Raw genomic sequence first — 13,410 nt, 5'->3', positions numbered from 1 at the left:
GAGCGCTCCAGTACTGAGACAGCGTGTCAGGGATGTTCACCTCTGAAACAGTTCACACAAGGGGAAGGAGGAGGACAGTCAGAACAGGAAACCTGTGTCTGTGTTTGTGTGTTCCACATGAGTCAGCATCCCTCTCTTTCACACACACACACACACACACACACACACACACACACACACACACACACACACACACACACACACACACACACATAAATGCACAGACACAGATACACACACACACACACACACACACACACACACACACACACACACACACACACATGCAGGATAGGGTTTCCCAACATAAGGAATAGACCAGTCTAAACCAGTCTCTTTCACTGGTCTCACCAGTAACAGCAGAGCTTAAATCTCAGAACCATCAGTCCTACTCAATTGGATATAGTCACACACAAGACTGCGGCTGACATTCTGACAGGTTAATAAATACCACTACACTATACATGTAGTATTTCAATGTTGTCACATGGTTTAGTCACCATATAGCTAGTCACTATCTATTTAGTCACTATCTATCTATATTTTCTGTCTTTACCTTTCCCCCACAAAGTTACATAAGTCCACCACTGCATACTTGATGCATATGGAACATTTTAAGGATTGTGGTTGGCTTAAGGGTTTGCATCTTATGTGCTTTTAATACATACCAACTACAATCTAGGATATACCATACAACGGTTATACACACATGTAAATATTGCAACCTTTCTGTCTAAATTGTTTGAAATGAACGACCACTTTTTGGTGCAGTCAGCTTTGAGACATTGCTTCTAGTTAGTGCACATACTATATGTAATCTCCTAAGGAATGTTGCAGTGTAAGAGAACATGTGTGCCAGAGGATGCATGTGTGCCAGAGGATGCATGTGTGTGCATGAATGTGCAGTTTCATGTCCATAATTCTTACACACACAGAGACTCACAGAGAGCCAAACCATTATAACGCTCAAATCCAAAGCAGATCTATACCTTTGACTTTTGTACTGAAAACAAATCCCCTCAATCAGCCCCCCTCCAAACATGCAATCTTTGACCCTGTCTCCTTATTCACGCTCTGTTTCCATGTAATTTGTCAGCTGAATCTCATTGGTAACTTTTGACCTCTGACCCCACTGCTTTGTCAGATCTCCTATAGGTGCAAGTGAGTGAGCATGTCATCTGAATAAGGTCTTACATGCCAGCGGTCTCTTTCATGTCCAACCTGCTATAGCCCTGTACCTCGCCCTCCCTGGCTCCTCTGTAAACCGCCTGACAGCCTGATGGTTATGGAGGGTGTCAGGGCATTGTTCAGATGTAGGGCCCCCAACCCCTCACCCCCCACCCCCCACTGCCTCCCTCCCTCCCTCCTCTCATCCCTCTTTGCACTCAGTAACCCCTCTCTCTCTCTCTCTCTCTCTCTCTCTCTCTCTCTCTCTCTCTCTCTCTCTCTCTCACTGTCTCCTCATACTCAGTGCTAAGTCAGCGCATTGCGCTTCCAGTCTGTCTGCTGGCATGGCGGGCATATTACTGTTAAAACTACATTCTTCCCTCTTTGTCTCTCTCTCTCTCTCTCTCTCCCTCTCTCTCCTGCCCCCTTTTGGTATCACTAACTCTCTTTCAGCATCCTCCCTGCCCCTACCCTCATCTTTTCCTCATCTCACCTCATTTCACTGTAACTTCAACTCCCTGCTTTCTGTTTTTGGAAATGTTTGAAAAGTTTAATCGGCAGCAAAGCTGTCTCCTCCCCTGGGTCTGATGGTGCTCCACTGTCTCTCTCTGATGAGTTACATTGATTACACTGATTGAGTTGTGTTACAGTAATAACGGTCACCTCTCCCCTCCTCTGTGCCTCAGGTAACATCATTGGGTCGGGGATCTTTGTGAGCCCCAAGGGGGTGATGGAGAACGCCAGCTCGGTGGGTCTGGCGCTCATCGTGTGGATCATCACGGGCATCATCACAGCCATCGGGGCGCTGTGTTACGCAGAGTTGGGCGTCACCATACCCAAGTCTGGCGGAGACTACGCCTACGTCAAGGACATCTTCGGCGGACTGGCAGGGTAAGTGTCTGGGGTGTTGGAGGAGCTTTTGGGGACCTTTACACCACAATTAATTTATTTAATACAAAGGTACTACTTACTACAGTCATTATGGTGTTGCTACACAGGTATACAGGTAACTTGATTTGTGCTCATTCTGTGGCATAGCTTGTCACAGTGAAGAAATCATGGTCTTTACAGTTTTACACAAACATGACTTCTTAGACTGTAATGATTTCTGACAGGAGTGACAGTAGCAGACCAAGCACAGGAGTATTCTACTGCAGGTCATGTGACCCAACGCAGGGTGTCTGTTTTAGCTCATATTATCCAGAGTAGGATCAAGTTGGGGAGGGGCGGTAAGCTTACATAATTCTACCTCCTCCCCCCTCCCCCTCCCCCCTCCCAACTTTGTCCAACATCACTTTGTCTTTATCATGAATGATTTCTAGATTTAGAATGTCTTTCTCCCAGACTGTAAACATGTTCCATTGAGTCCTGGTTTTGTAACTGCCAATAGGAATTCTTTTTATCATGGTTCTATTTTCTGACAGGAATCTAGCCAGACAAAACACATCTAACCATTGATTGTGTCCCTTTGTAGCTATCAATACATCAATGACTGTACTTTAACCCAGAACGTACTGTAGACAAACTTAGTTTGAAGTTTTTGGGTTTCCTCACTCTGGGATAATAAGCTTTGTTCAGAGTGTTTGTTATGATGGTGTTCAGTGTGTGTGTGTGTGTGTGTGTGTGTGTGTGTGTGTGTGTGTGTGTGTGTGTGTGTGTGTGTGTGTGTGTGTGTGTGTGTGTGTGTGTGTCTGTGTGAGAGAGAGAGACTCAGACTGACACCCCCACAGCAACTGCTAGTAATCCAGCAGTGTTGACACACCATCACAGTTGTTAGCAAATAAAGTCTTTCTCTGAGGACTCAGCTTTAAGGCTGCATTAAGTCTTAGATGTATTGCCCCCCCTCCCACACACACACACACACACATACACACACACAAACACAGATACACACACAGACACACACAGACACACACACACACACACACACACACTCATATTCTTTTGGGAGACTGCCAGGTTAACAAGGCGGACGCAGCGAAGTGTAACGATCACTACATAAGCTTTTGGAGAATTTGTGGAAAACCATGCGCTTGCCCTTTTGTGCCCTCCTTTGCAGTCAGCTAATACAACAGCCCCCCTCTGCCCTCCTAAACCTCAGCTTACCTCCAATGACTGAACTCTATTAAGCTTCTACTGGAGGTTTTGCCCTTTCATACCGTTAACAGCATGATGTGATACAGTATTCTGTTATACAGGCCAATTCTCTCTATGTATTCTACACACTGAGCATCTCAAAAGCTGACTTTGTGTGTGTGTGTGTGTATATGTGTGTATGTGTGTGTGTGTGTGTGTCTATGTGACATACTTGAAGTAACTAACCCCTGGTCCCCCCCACTGTGCCAGGTTCTTGAGGCTGTGGATAGCTGTGCTGGTGATCTACCCCACCAACCAGGCAGTTATCGCCCTTACCTTCTCCAACTATGTCCTGCAGCCCCTCTTCCCCACCTGCTTCCCCCCGGAGAACGGCCTGCGCCTGCTCGCCGCCGTCTGCCTATGTAAGTACCTCCAGGGAGAGTTGGGGGGGGGGGGGGGGGGGTACCTAGAATAGTCTCTAGATACAGAGAAAAACATTGCAGTGCAATAGCAATGACAACTAAGACTTTTATTCATGTGATTGATATTCATCTTGAAAAAGATATTTAACCCTGACCATGAAACTCCTTCAGGTTGTTTTCTAGGGATATATCTCTGTTTTGAAGAAACAACTAGATGCTTTGACAACGGTCAGAAAACTCTGACCATGTGGTTAAGTCACAAGAAAATGTTAGAAATAGGAGAGGGTGGGAAGAGTGCCTCAAGAGACCCTCTGATTAGGATCCATTAACGAAGGGAAACGAAGGCAGAAAGAAGGGAATGTAGCCTTGGTCGATTGATGCTGCATTCATCAGTATCTCTCTCTCTCTCTCTCTCTCTCTCTCTCTCTCTCTCTCTCTCTCTCTCCCTCTCTCTCTCTCTCTCTCTCTCTCTCTCCCTCCCTCCCTCCCATGTCCCCCTCCTGCCATACTTTCTCTCTCATCTCCCTTTCTCACATTCTCTTGTGACTTAACTCATGGTCAAAGGTCACGTGAGGGAGAAGAGAATAAATGAGGTAACACAACGGAGAGAGTGTTGCTGAGTATGAGAGTGTGTAAAGACCAGTGGTTGCACCGCTCCGAGAGTGACATCGTTGGAAATTGTCCAAACTTAACACATGCAGCAGAAATACCACAAGAGGTGTTCAGACAGGCAGAGAGAGCCAGGGAGGGACACAGAGAGCAGAGTGTGTGAGGCAACAACACCGCTCCCCCCCAAGGTCTGTTCACATATGTTTGTTTATCTGTTCAACCTTTCATGTGCCTCTTGTGCTGTTTTTAGAAGTATATATATCACCTCTTGCTTAGATCAGTAGTTGAGTGGATGGCTTGCAGTTGCAACAGTTCCTTGGTGTCACAGCTGAATTCACCACTGTGGGTGGAATGTACCTGTAGATATCTTGTGTCCTGGTTGTTGTTCAACTGTAGAGGGGAGAGGGGGTGGGATTGCTGTGTTGGCCTAACAGTGCAGAAATGATCCCTCTAGGGACCTTAGCGCTGAATGAACCAGGTAATCCAGTATTTCTAGCAGTTTTACCAGTTGTGTTTGCCTTAGTAATTACTGTTGACTTGACCTAGATCTACAGGTTTTCCCACTCTGGGATTATACATGCCATGATTTACATACCACTAACATACTGACTCATACTAACATACTGTTGTTTTTCAGTAGTTCTCAATAGCAGTTTTCAATAGTATAGCACACTGTGATCCCATTGGCCAAAGCAGTTTTGTAATGTGAGATTCATAGAAGTTAATTGGACAGGTGTTGCCAAGCAGCTTTTGAGCGAAGCTGTTTTTGTGAAGACTTAATATTAGTCTTGTTTTGTTGTTCCTCTGCTGGCTGGCGAGAGGAAACTGCGTGAAAGGTTACTAGAGGACACTCTCCACTCTCTCTTTCTCATCCTCTTTCTTCCTTTTCCTTCTCCACCTCCGCTGTTGTTTTGGTGTCATTGTGCCCTTACACTGAGATATCTTGGTTGGGATGGTTTTCATGGACGACAACACTGAAAATCTCAATGGACGGGCATAGATAGACATGGTCTAGACTAGGGAGAGTGTTTCTGTCCAGATGTGACTTTATATTAGCACTATTGTGAGTATATACTGTATACTGGGTAGAACCTCCCCTTATGTAATATTTGTGTGGTTTAAGTTACCCACTCCGCCTTTTCTATAACATACACATATACACTCGTGTGCTGCATGGGGAAAAAGTGTTCAGTTTCAAAAACATGTGTTGGGGGGGGGGGGGGGGGTTGGGGCAGTCATGCAGTTACTCAGCATGTTGGTGTGTATTCTCAGCTTAGGGAGCCTCAATTCTCAGAATGCAACACGTTCCAGGTGTTTACTTTTTTATGTCCTTATTCAGCTAGAGCACGTGTACATCAGAGTGTTCAGATTCAGATTTCTGATTTATTGTCCTCGACAATAAATACTTTCCACAGCTCACAGTGCACAGAAAGACACACATATACTGTATATAGACAGGCACACATGTAAAGAACACTGAATACATGGATTGTCACATGGATAGATAATGTTGAGTGGTATTCATGTTGTTTTGACATAGTGGTGGGTGATTTGTTGTTGTAACAACTACATATTGTAACTGATGTATTGTATTGAGTTGAGTGGTTCATCTGTGTACTTTGAGAGTACACACACACACACACACACACACACACACACACACACACACACACACACACACACACACACATTCAATCACACATGATGAGATCCGCTCTGCTCATGTGTGTAGTTTTTCCTGTTTCATTCTTCTTGTGTCTTTCTTCAGCTGCTGTTTGTTGTTTGTAACCTGCAGACAAAAATGTCTTCCCTCCCCCCTCCCCTTTCCCACAACCTCAAAACATCATAAACTATTTCCCAACAACTATAAACAAGCGCACCCGTCTCCCTCTCTGGGTCTGTGTGGGTCTGGCTGTGCAGCCCGTCTTTGTTCTTTGGCACTCAGACCAGAACAGCTCAACTCAGAGGTATTTCAATGTGATGTGCATATTGTGCACCACTGAGTGAAGCAAGCCTACTTATCACCCTGACCAAGGGAGGCTGGTGGAGGTAGAAATCCTGTCCTCACTGAACCTATTGCCCCGCATGCAGTAACTAGTGACCCACTACAGTAACTAGTAACCCTCATTCCATCTGGACGTGATATTGTACTGGGCCGGTGTGAAGGAAGTAGGACTAGATCGATGACATGAAATATCTGACTTGATAGATGCTTTGCCCAGGTGAGACAGAGATAGTGATAGGGGATCCCGCAGCTGTCTGTGGAGAAATGCAGACCTGTGTGTCCTTGGGGTTCAGAGTCATTATGCTGGTAAAGATGAAAGGTATGGGGAGGGGTCAACGTTCATTGTAACTGTACAGCGAGTGAGGCTGGAGGGCAAACTTCATTGTGTTTTAAACCTTTTATGACACATCATGCTTGCAGCAGCTCCAAGTAGAATGGTTGATAGTTACAGTTATCCTGAGGCACAGATCTAGAACCTCTCCATATCCTCACCCAAACCATTACATCACTGAGATATCACGACTGGATGAGCTGTCCTACTGTGCCCAATGTTCAATGCTGTTCGCCACATTGACTGCTATTCTTCTTACAAATATTCTAACAAGTCATGTACTGTACATAGCTGCAATGTAGTGCCATTGTCACTTCCTTCTATGCTGAGGTGATCTGACTGTAGATGTGGTGACAATTGATCAAGTCTGCATCATTGTTTATTGTACACTGCAATTCACTACCAGTGAATCCCCAGCCAGTGAATCCCCAGTGAGCAATGAAAGGTATGAATATGCCTAGAGAAATAACCGGTGTGTGTGTGTAGTGTACTTGTGTGAGGTAAAACTGTCTCAGTTCAATTCAGTGAACCTAATTGGCATGATAAGTCTGTTAATGTAAATCAATGCTAACAGTTTCTCTCTGTGTTGCAGTGTTGCTGACGTGGGTGAACTGCTCCAGTGTGAGATGGGCCACCCGTGTCCAGGACATGTTCACTGCCGGGAAGCTGCTGGCCCTGGCTCTCATCATCATCATGGGCATCGTGCAGATCTGCAAGGGTACGCACCATCACGTGTGTGTGTGTGTGTGTGTGTGTGTGTGTGTGTGTGTGTGTGTGTGTGTGTGTGTGTGTGTTGTATATATTCACCACCATCTCTGTCCGGTAGTCTCCATCTAGCTGAGATGAAGGCCAGCATCACACTCAGTCACTGGGGACACATAGACTCCCTATTGACAGTGGCAAGGTCATTGAGTTCCGGGCCTCTGGTAAAACGCACAGAACTAATGTGGTTTTCATATCAGCACGTCTCAGTGGGTTAGTAATGATGACTCTAATGACGGTCAGTTATTCCAGAGGCCACAGAGACAACAGTGACGACAGCTAGCACAATAGACGCCATACACAATGAAAGCAGGAGGGACTGTGTGTGTTTGTGTAAGAACACAATGGGGGATTTACCCACTCGGCTTGCTGTGAGAATTATCCACCATATAGCGTGTGAGAGATGCAAACAGAAAGAGAGAGAGAGAGTGACACAGGAGAGAGAGAAAGAAAGAGAGAGAGAGAGTGTACGAGAGAAAGAAAGAGGCAGGAGAGGGAGAGACAAAGATAGGTAAGGGAGGGGAGGGGGCTAAGAGAAAGAGGGAGATAGAAGACATTAATATTACACACATTAACACAGCTATCTTTGTCATGCTCGCCCTATGATCTTAGTGATCTGTATTACAGTAGTATAACAGAGTAGACTGTAGCGAGATGAAACAAAGACACTTACAGAATGCTATATTGCCTCTCCTCCTCTCCTTCTAGGGGAGTACTACTGGCTAGAGCCAGCCAATGCATTTGAGCCATTTCAGGAGTACGATGTGGGGTTGATAGCCCTGGCCTTCTTACAAGGCTCCTTCGCCTACGGAGGATGGAACTTCCTCAACTACGTCACTGAGGAGCTGGTCGACCCCTATGTGTAAGACATCCCAACCCAACCTATAGCATGCACCACTCTACGTTCAGTTCAAGATACAGATATTTTTTGTTCAATTTCATATGTTGTATGTAACGCACTTGACTTATACCTGCATCCCTTTCATGAATGACTCCTCTCCCGTCCTTCCTCCCACCACCTTTCTCCATCCTAGGAATCTTCCCCGTGCCATCTTCATTTCCATCCCCCTGGTGACGTTTGTTTACGTCTTCGCCAACATCGCTTATGTCACAGCCATGAGTCCTCAGGAGCTGCTGGCTTCCAACGCTGTTGCCGTTGTGAGTAGCTCTACCCTGACAAGATGATGCAGAAGACCTTACTCTCTCTCTTCATTCACATCCACCACCATTATAAATGACTCTAGTGCCCCCTGCTGGGTACAGCGAGTTCATGCTCATCAAACCCAACATTGAATACTGATTCATACAGATACATTGATGTGATCCTCTTTCAATTCTAACTGGACCAAGTAACATTAACATCTTCATCTTTTCATTTACCTCTATATTAAAGTATTGTGTTTTTTTGTTTTGCTGTATGTACATCAATGCAGTGGTGAAGTGTGTTTAACCATCATCTTGTCCCCTCTTTTTCCTTCCCCTATCTCTTCTCTTTTACCCCCAACCCTCTCTCCCTCCATCAAAGACGTTTGGTGAGAAACTGTTGGGAGTGATGTCGTGGATCATGCCCATCTCTGTGGCTCTCTCCACCTTTGGGGGGGTCAACGGCTCTCTCTTCACCTCCTCCCGGTTAGTCTACTCTCACTAACCTCACTCTCTCTCTCCCAGGTATTTACCTGCCATTCTCTCTTCTCATTTCTACTGTTATTATGTCTCTTCTTTGGAACCCCAGGTTCACTTTTTATCCACTGAAGCCTTTTCCCTTCATATCATATTCATGAGTCTATGTACAGTAGTTATGTGGTGTTGTCTATGTACAGTAGTTATGTGGTGTTGTCTATGTACAGTAGTTATGTGGTGTTGCACTTGTCTATATTAGTGCTAACCCCCCCCCCCCCCCCTCTCTCTCTCTCTCAGGTTGTTCTTCGCTGGAGCCAGAGAGGGCCACCTCCCCAGCCTGCTGGCTATGATCCATGTGAAGCGCTGCACCCCCATCCCTGCTCTGCTCTTCACTGTGAGTACCATATCCCTTCTTTCTTAGGGATTTTAATTACATCAGTTACTGTGTGGGTCTATCTTTACTTCTCAATCCCCACAGCTGACAACCTCCCTGACCCCTTTTCTTTCTATCTCTCTCTCTTTCTCCCTCTCTTTCCCTCTCCTTCATTATTTTTCTCTCTCTCAGTGTCTGTCCACCCTGCTGATGCTGTGCACCAGTGACATGTACACCCTCATCAACTACGTTGGCTTCATCAACTACCTCTTCTACGGAGTCACTGTCGCCGGGCAGATTGTTCTCCGCATCAAGGCACCTGACATGCATCGGCCAATCAGGGTGAGTTTCCAGTGAGACCCTTTGATTGCACCACAGTTGCATTAAGTTCTCTAGTCATTTTGAGTGTGGATGATATAGTAGATATGCAGTCTACATGCTTAAATGTTCATATTATATTCACATTTCATACAGTCGTACACTTGCTTCTCAGCACCAAAATGCTCTTCTTTCTTGGAGGAGATGACTGGGACCGGAAGTGTCCACGTCTGTTACTGACCCCACCACCACCTCTCTCCCCTCCCCTCCCTTCCCCTCCCCTCCCCATACAGATTAGCCTGGTGTGGCCGGTGATCTACCTGCTCTTCTGGGCCTTCCTGCTCATCTTCTCCCTCTACTCTGAGCCCGTGGTGTGTGGCATCGGCCTGGCCATCATGCTGACTGGCGTCCCTGTCTACTTCCTGGGTGTCTACTATGAAAACAAGCCGCAGTGCTTCAACACCTTTGTCGGTAAGTAAACTCAACTCATTTGGCTCTCATTTGGGTTTTTTTGTATTTGGTTTTATGTCTCTTCAAGTTAGACTCTAATCTATTTCTATCTCTGGTGTTGACAGTGCATTCATTGTGCTGAACTGTACATATGACTGCCACCCTGTGTCTGACTTTAGCTGTATAAATTCACTACTATGGGCCAATCCACTATGGGCCAAATTTCAAGTTAGGATTGTAATGTAGTCTACCGTCCTAACTGGCCTACTTTCTCTACAGATAAGATGACCTACTTAGGTCAGAAGTTCTGTTTGGTGGTGTACCCAGCAGAGGTGAAAAAAGATGAAGAAGGGGAGGAATTGAAGGAGAGGTCCCCTCTCTCAGAAGAGGATGGCGAGACACAGAAGTGAACAGCCTGAAAACATTCGCAACCCCCACTCCCCCAGTACACACACGCACACACACACACACACACACACACACACACACACACACACTCACACACACACACACACACACACACACACACACAGTGGTAGGGTAGTGTTTCAGGTATATCACAATAGCAGAGATGGGTGTGTGTACACACCGACTCTGACACACTTGTAGTGACACACATTGTTTTTGAATGTGTTCATCTGATTGTAGCATTGTTTCAATCATGACTGCTGTGCCACACAGAGATAAGAAGGAGAGGAGGCGAGAGAGGATTATAGACTAATCATATTTCATTCTGGAATCTTTCAATGGTGCAGTGATGCATGCTTGATGAGGTAGACATCCTCACATACATCATATTTTTACTCTCTCTCTCTTGCTGCCCCCCCGCCCCCTTCTTCTTCCTCCTCCTCCTCCTTCTCCCCTCTTCCTTCTCATCCTCCTCCTTTTCCTTCAGCTCTGCCTCCTCCTCTCTCTCTTCCTTTGTCTCCTCCTCTTCACCCTCCTTCTCCTTCTCCCCCACTCTTCCTCCTCCTACTCTTTCTTCACACACTCCCTGCACACTCCGACTGTGAGAGGCTTTTGAGGTCCTCTTACTGTACTGAGGTGGATTCATCAACCTTGTTCATGTGTGTTTATTTCTACTGGCACATTTTGAATCTGCCATGTCTTACTGAAAACACACCAAAGCTGTATTTTTGATTCTCAAACCATCAAATTCAGATCAATTTATTTCATGTTGTCAATACTAGATGCTGTCTGTGTTTTAATATATGACTGTGATTCCAAAATGTTTTTTGCAATTGTGATAATTGTTGTATCATGTGTCTTTATTATTAATTTAGTTTTATTATTTTAGTTTTAGTGTTTGTTTTTTTTCTATTCAACATTGATAACTTTTGGTTCTATTTTCTACTCTTGCAACTGCAGAGGTATACATTTAAGAGCTTATATGTGAACTGGTTCCATACCTGTCAGGTCCTTGTCTGGTGTAAAATCAGTTCCAGCTCTTTTAATTGCCTTAATTACCGTGTGATATATTCTCTACTTAGGTATTGGTATATTATTGTTATCATTGATGTTGAGAATTGATTTTTCCAATATTTTTGAAGATACAATTTTCATGATAAAGAAAACAAAAAGTGGCCATTTTTAAATTTCACATTGACTCTGACTTCATTGTGACTTCATTTTACTTGACACCAGAGGATGAATCCCTAAATAAACCAGAGATGCTGTCAGTGTTGTCAGGTGACTATAATAGATATAACATAAAGGTGTTGTGGCCCAGTGTAGCAGCATAGACCCTTCTGTAGATCCTGTGCCACACACACACACAAACACACACACACACACACACACACACACACACACAGTTTTTTATTGCCAGATTGAGGCCTTCTCAGGATGTACACGTTGCCTTTTCCTCACTGCAAAATCTCTCTGGACAGCTAATATTAGACGTCACACAGGAGTGGGTTCATGCTAACAAACCTCACTAGTCTTTCAAACTTTGACCGCAGTGAAGAGTTCATTCCTCTTCTCCTCATTTTTAACCTCTATGTCTTAACCTCATTTTTATACACACAAACACAATAGTCAATATTTCATCAATTTATTGATGTCTCAGATACATAGATAATGCCATAGATTTACATGTAACGAAAGAGAAGAATCTACAGACAAAATCAGAAAACGTTATTGCCATGCAACAAATGGTTTATAGGAACTTTTCTTGGTGTTACACACAAGAACAGCAGGAAAGCCAAAGGCCTCAAAAAGGCTTTTCAGATTGCAGATTGCACTTTCTTATCCCAGGGCTATCTGTAACCACTGGTTAAGAATGACACAGGGCTATATTACCCTCAATTCACACATGCATTTGTTAACCCTGGGCTGAGGCAAACAATGTACAATGTGAAAAGCCTTAAACACACTGATAATTGTTCACTGAAACCCAAATGTATAAAGGCAAATGGCTTACGGCTCACACAAGCCAATGATTATTGTATGGGACACTTGTATGTGACACTAACGTGTTGTGCCTATATATAGAGAAGTGACAAGTATACTGTACCCAAACTGTCACCACAGAATAATCAACTGTTTTCTTTGTGGATAATGTTTCATCTTTATTCACATTATGACACAGTTACATCATCCCATCCTTCCACCCACCCCAGAAATTATTATAAATAATGATGGAGTTACAACAAAACAACATTAATAAACATAATACATACAGTATAAGATTGAGACATTCATTGTATGTATCTAAATTACTGCTAAGGACTACCAGAACTATACCGTATCTCTCAAAAATGGCATGTGTCATCAATTATAGGTCATAGTTCTATTGTATTATGAATAGGCTATATAATCAGAATTGCAGGGATTCTCTGAATCGATCGGTGTGTTGCAAACACATCTCTGTTACTCAAGGTTAGGCATTTACTTAGGGTGGACGTGGTAAAAGCCATGCAATATGTAAAGGTATCATTATTTGTGTTCCAGGCAATATGATTGTAACCCACAAAGACAGATATTCAATAAGAAAATCAGGTAGATGCACTACTTTGAATTATTTTCTGTACCAAATAGTGCAAATGCTTTTCCTAAGGATTTACTTTGTTCAAGTGGTCAGCTGCAGTCAGTCCTATCAGTTCAATGACACACTCTTGAAAGAGAACTGTTTCTACTGAAGTTATCTTTCATTCGGTTGTCTTTTGTATGTTTCTCTATAATTGTGCATACAGTAATGAGATAAATAAACCTATACTCAACATGAAATGTTGGTGAATGCTTTGGTTTTGTGTCAGAGAAATAGATGTTATTTTAA

At 44.1% G+C, this 13,410-nt stretch overlaps 1 protein-coding gene across 1 annotated transcript in view; it reads left to right on the top strand.

Annotated features, from left to right (window-relative positions):
* slc7a8a (solute carrier family 7 member 8a) overlaps positions 1-11,739 on the top strand; it is a 16,188-nt gene extending 4,449 nt beyond the window's left edge. Inside the window, exons 2-11 of the mRNA XM_083676043.1 lie at positions 1,854-2,058; positions 3,514-3,665; positions 7,203-7,328; positions 8,081-8,234; positions 8,407-8,530; positions 8,898-9,001; positions 9,290-9,386; positions 9,558-9,707; positions 9,977-10,154; positions 10,413-11,739. Of these exons, the coding sequence (XP_083532169.1) occupies positions 1,854-2,058; positions 3,514-3,665; positions 7,203-7,328; positions 8,081-8,234; positions 8,407-8,530; positions 8,898-9,001; positions 9,290-9,386; positions 9,558-9,707; positions 9,977-10,154; positions 10,413-10,543 (1,421 nt within the window). The 3' untranslated portion in view covers positions 10,544-11,739. The remainder of the gene's footprint in view (positions 1-1,853; positions 2,059-3,513; positions 3,666-7,202; positions 7,329-8,080; positions 8,235-8,406; positions 8,531-8,897; positions 9,002-9,289; positions 9,387-9,557; positions 9,708-9,976; positions 10,155-10,412) is intronic.
* The last annotated feature ends 1,671 nt before the right edge of the window (positions 11,740-13,410 follow it).

This window comes from Argentina silus (genome assembly GCF_951799395.1).
Source record: "Argentina silus genome assembly, chromosome: 1".
NCBI classification, from domain to species: domain Eukaryota; kingdom Metazoa; phylum Chordata; class Actinopteri; order Argentiniformes; family Argentinidae; genus Argentina; species Argentina silus.
The sequence above is the reverse complement of the archived record's forward strand: the minus strand, read 5'-3'. Positions and strand labels throughout refer to the sequence as shown.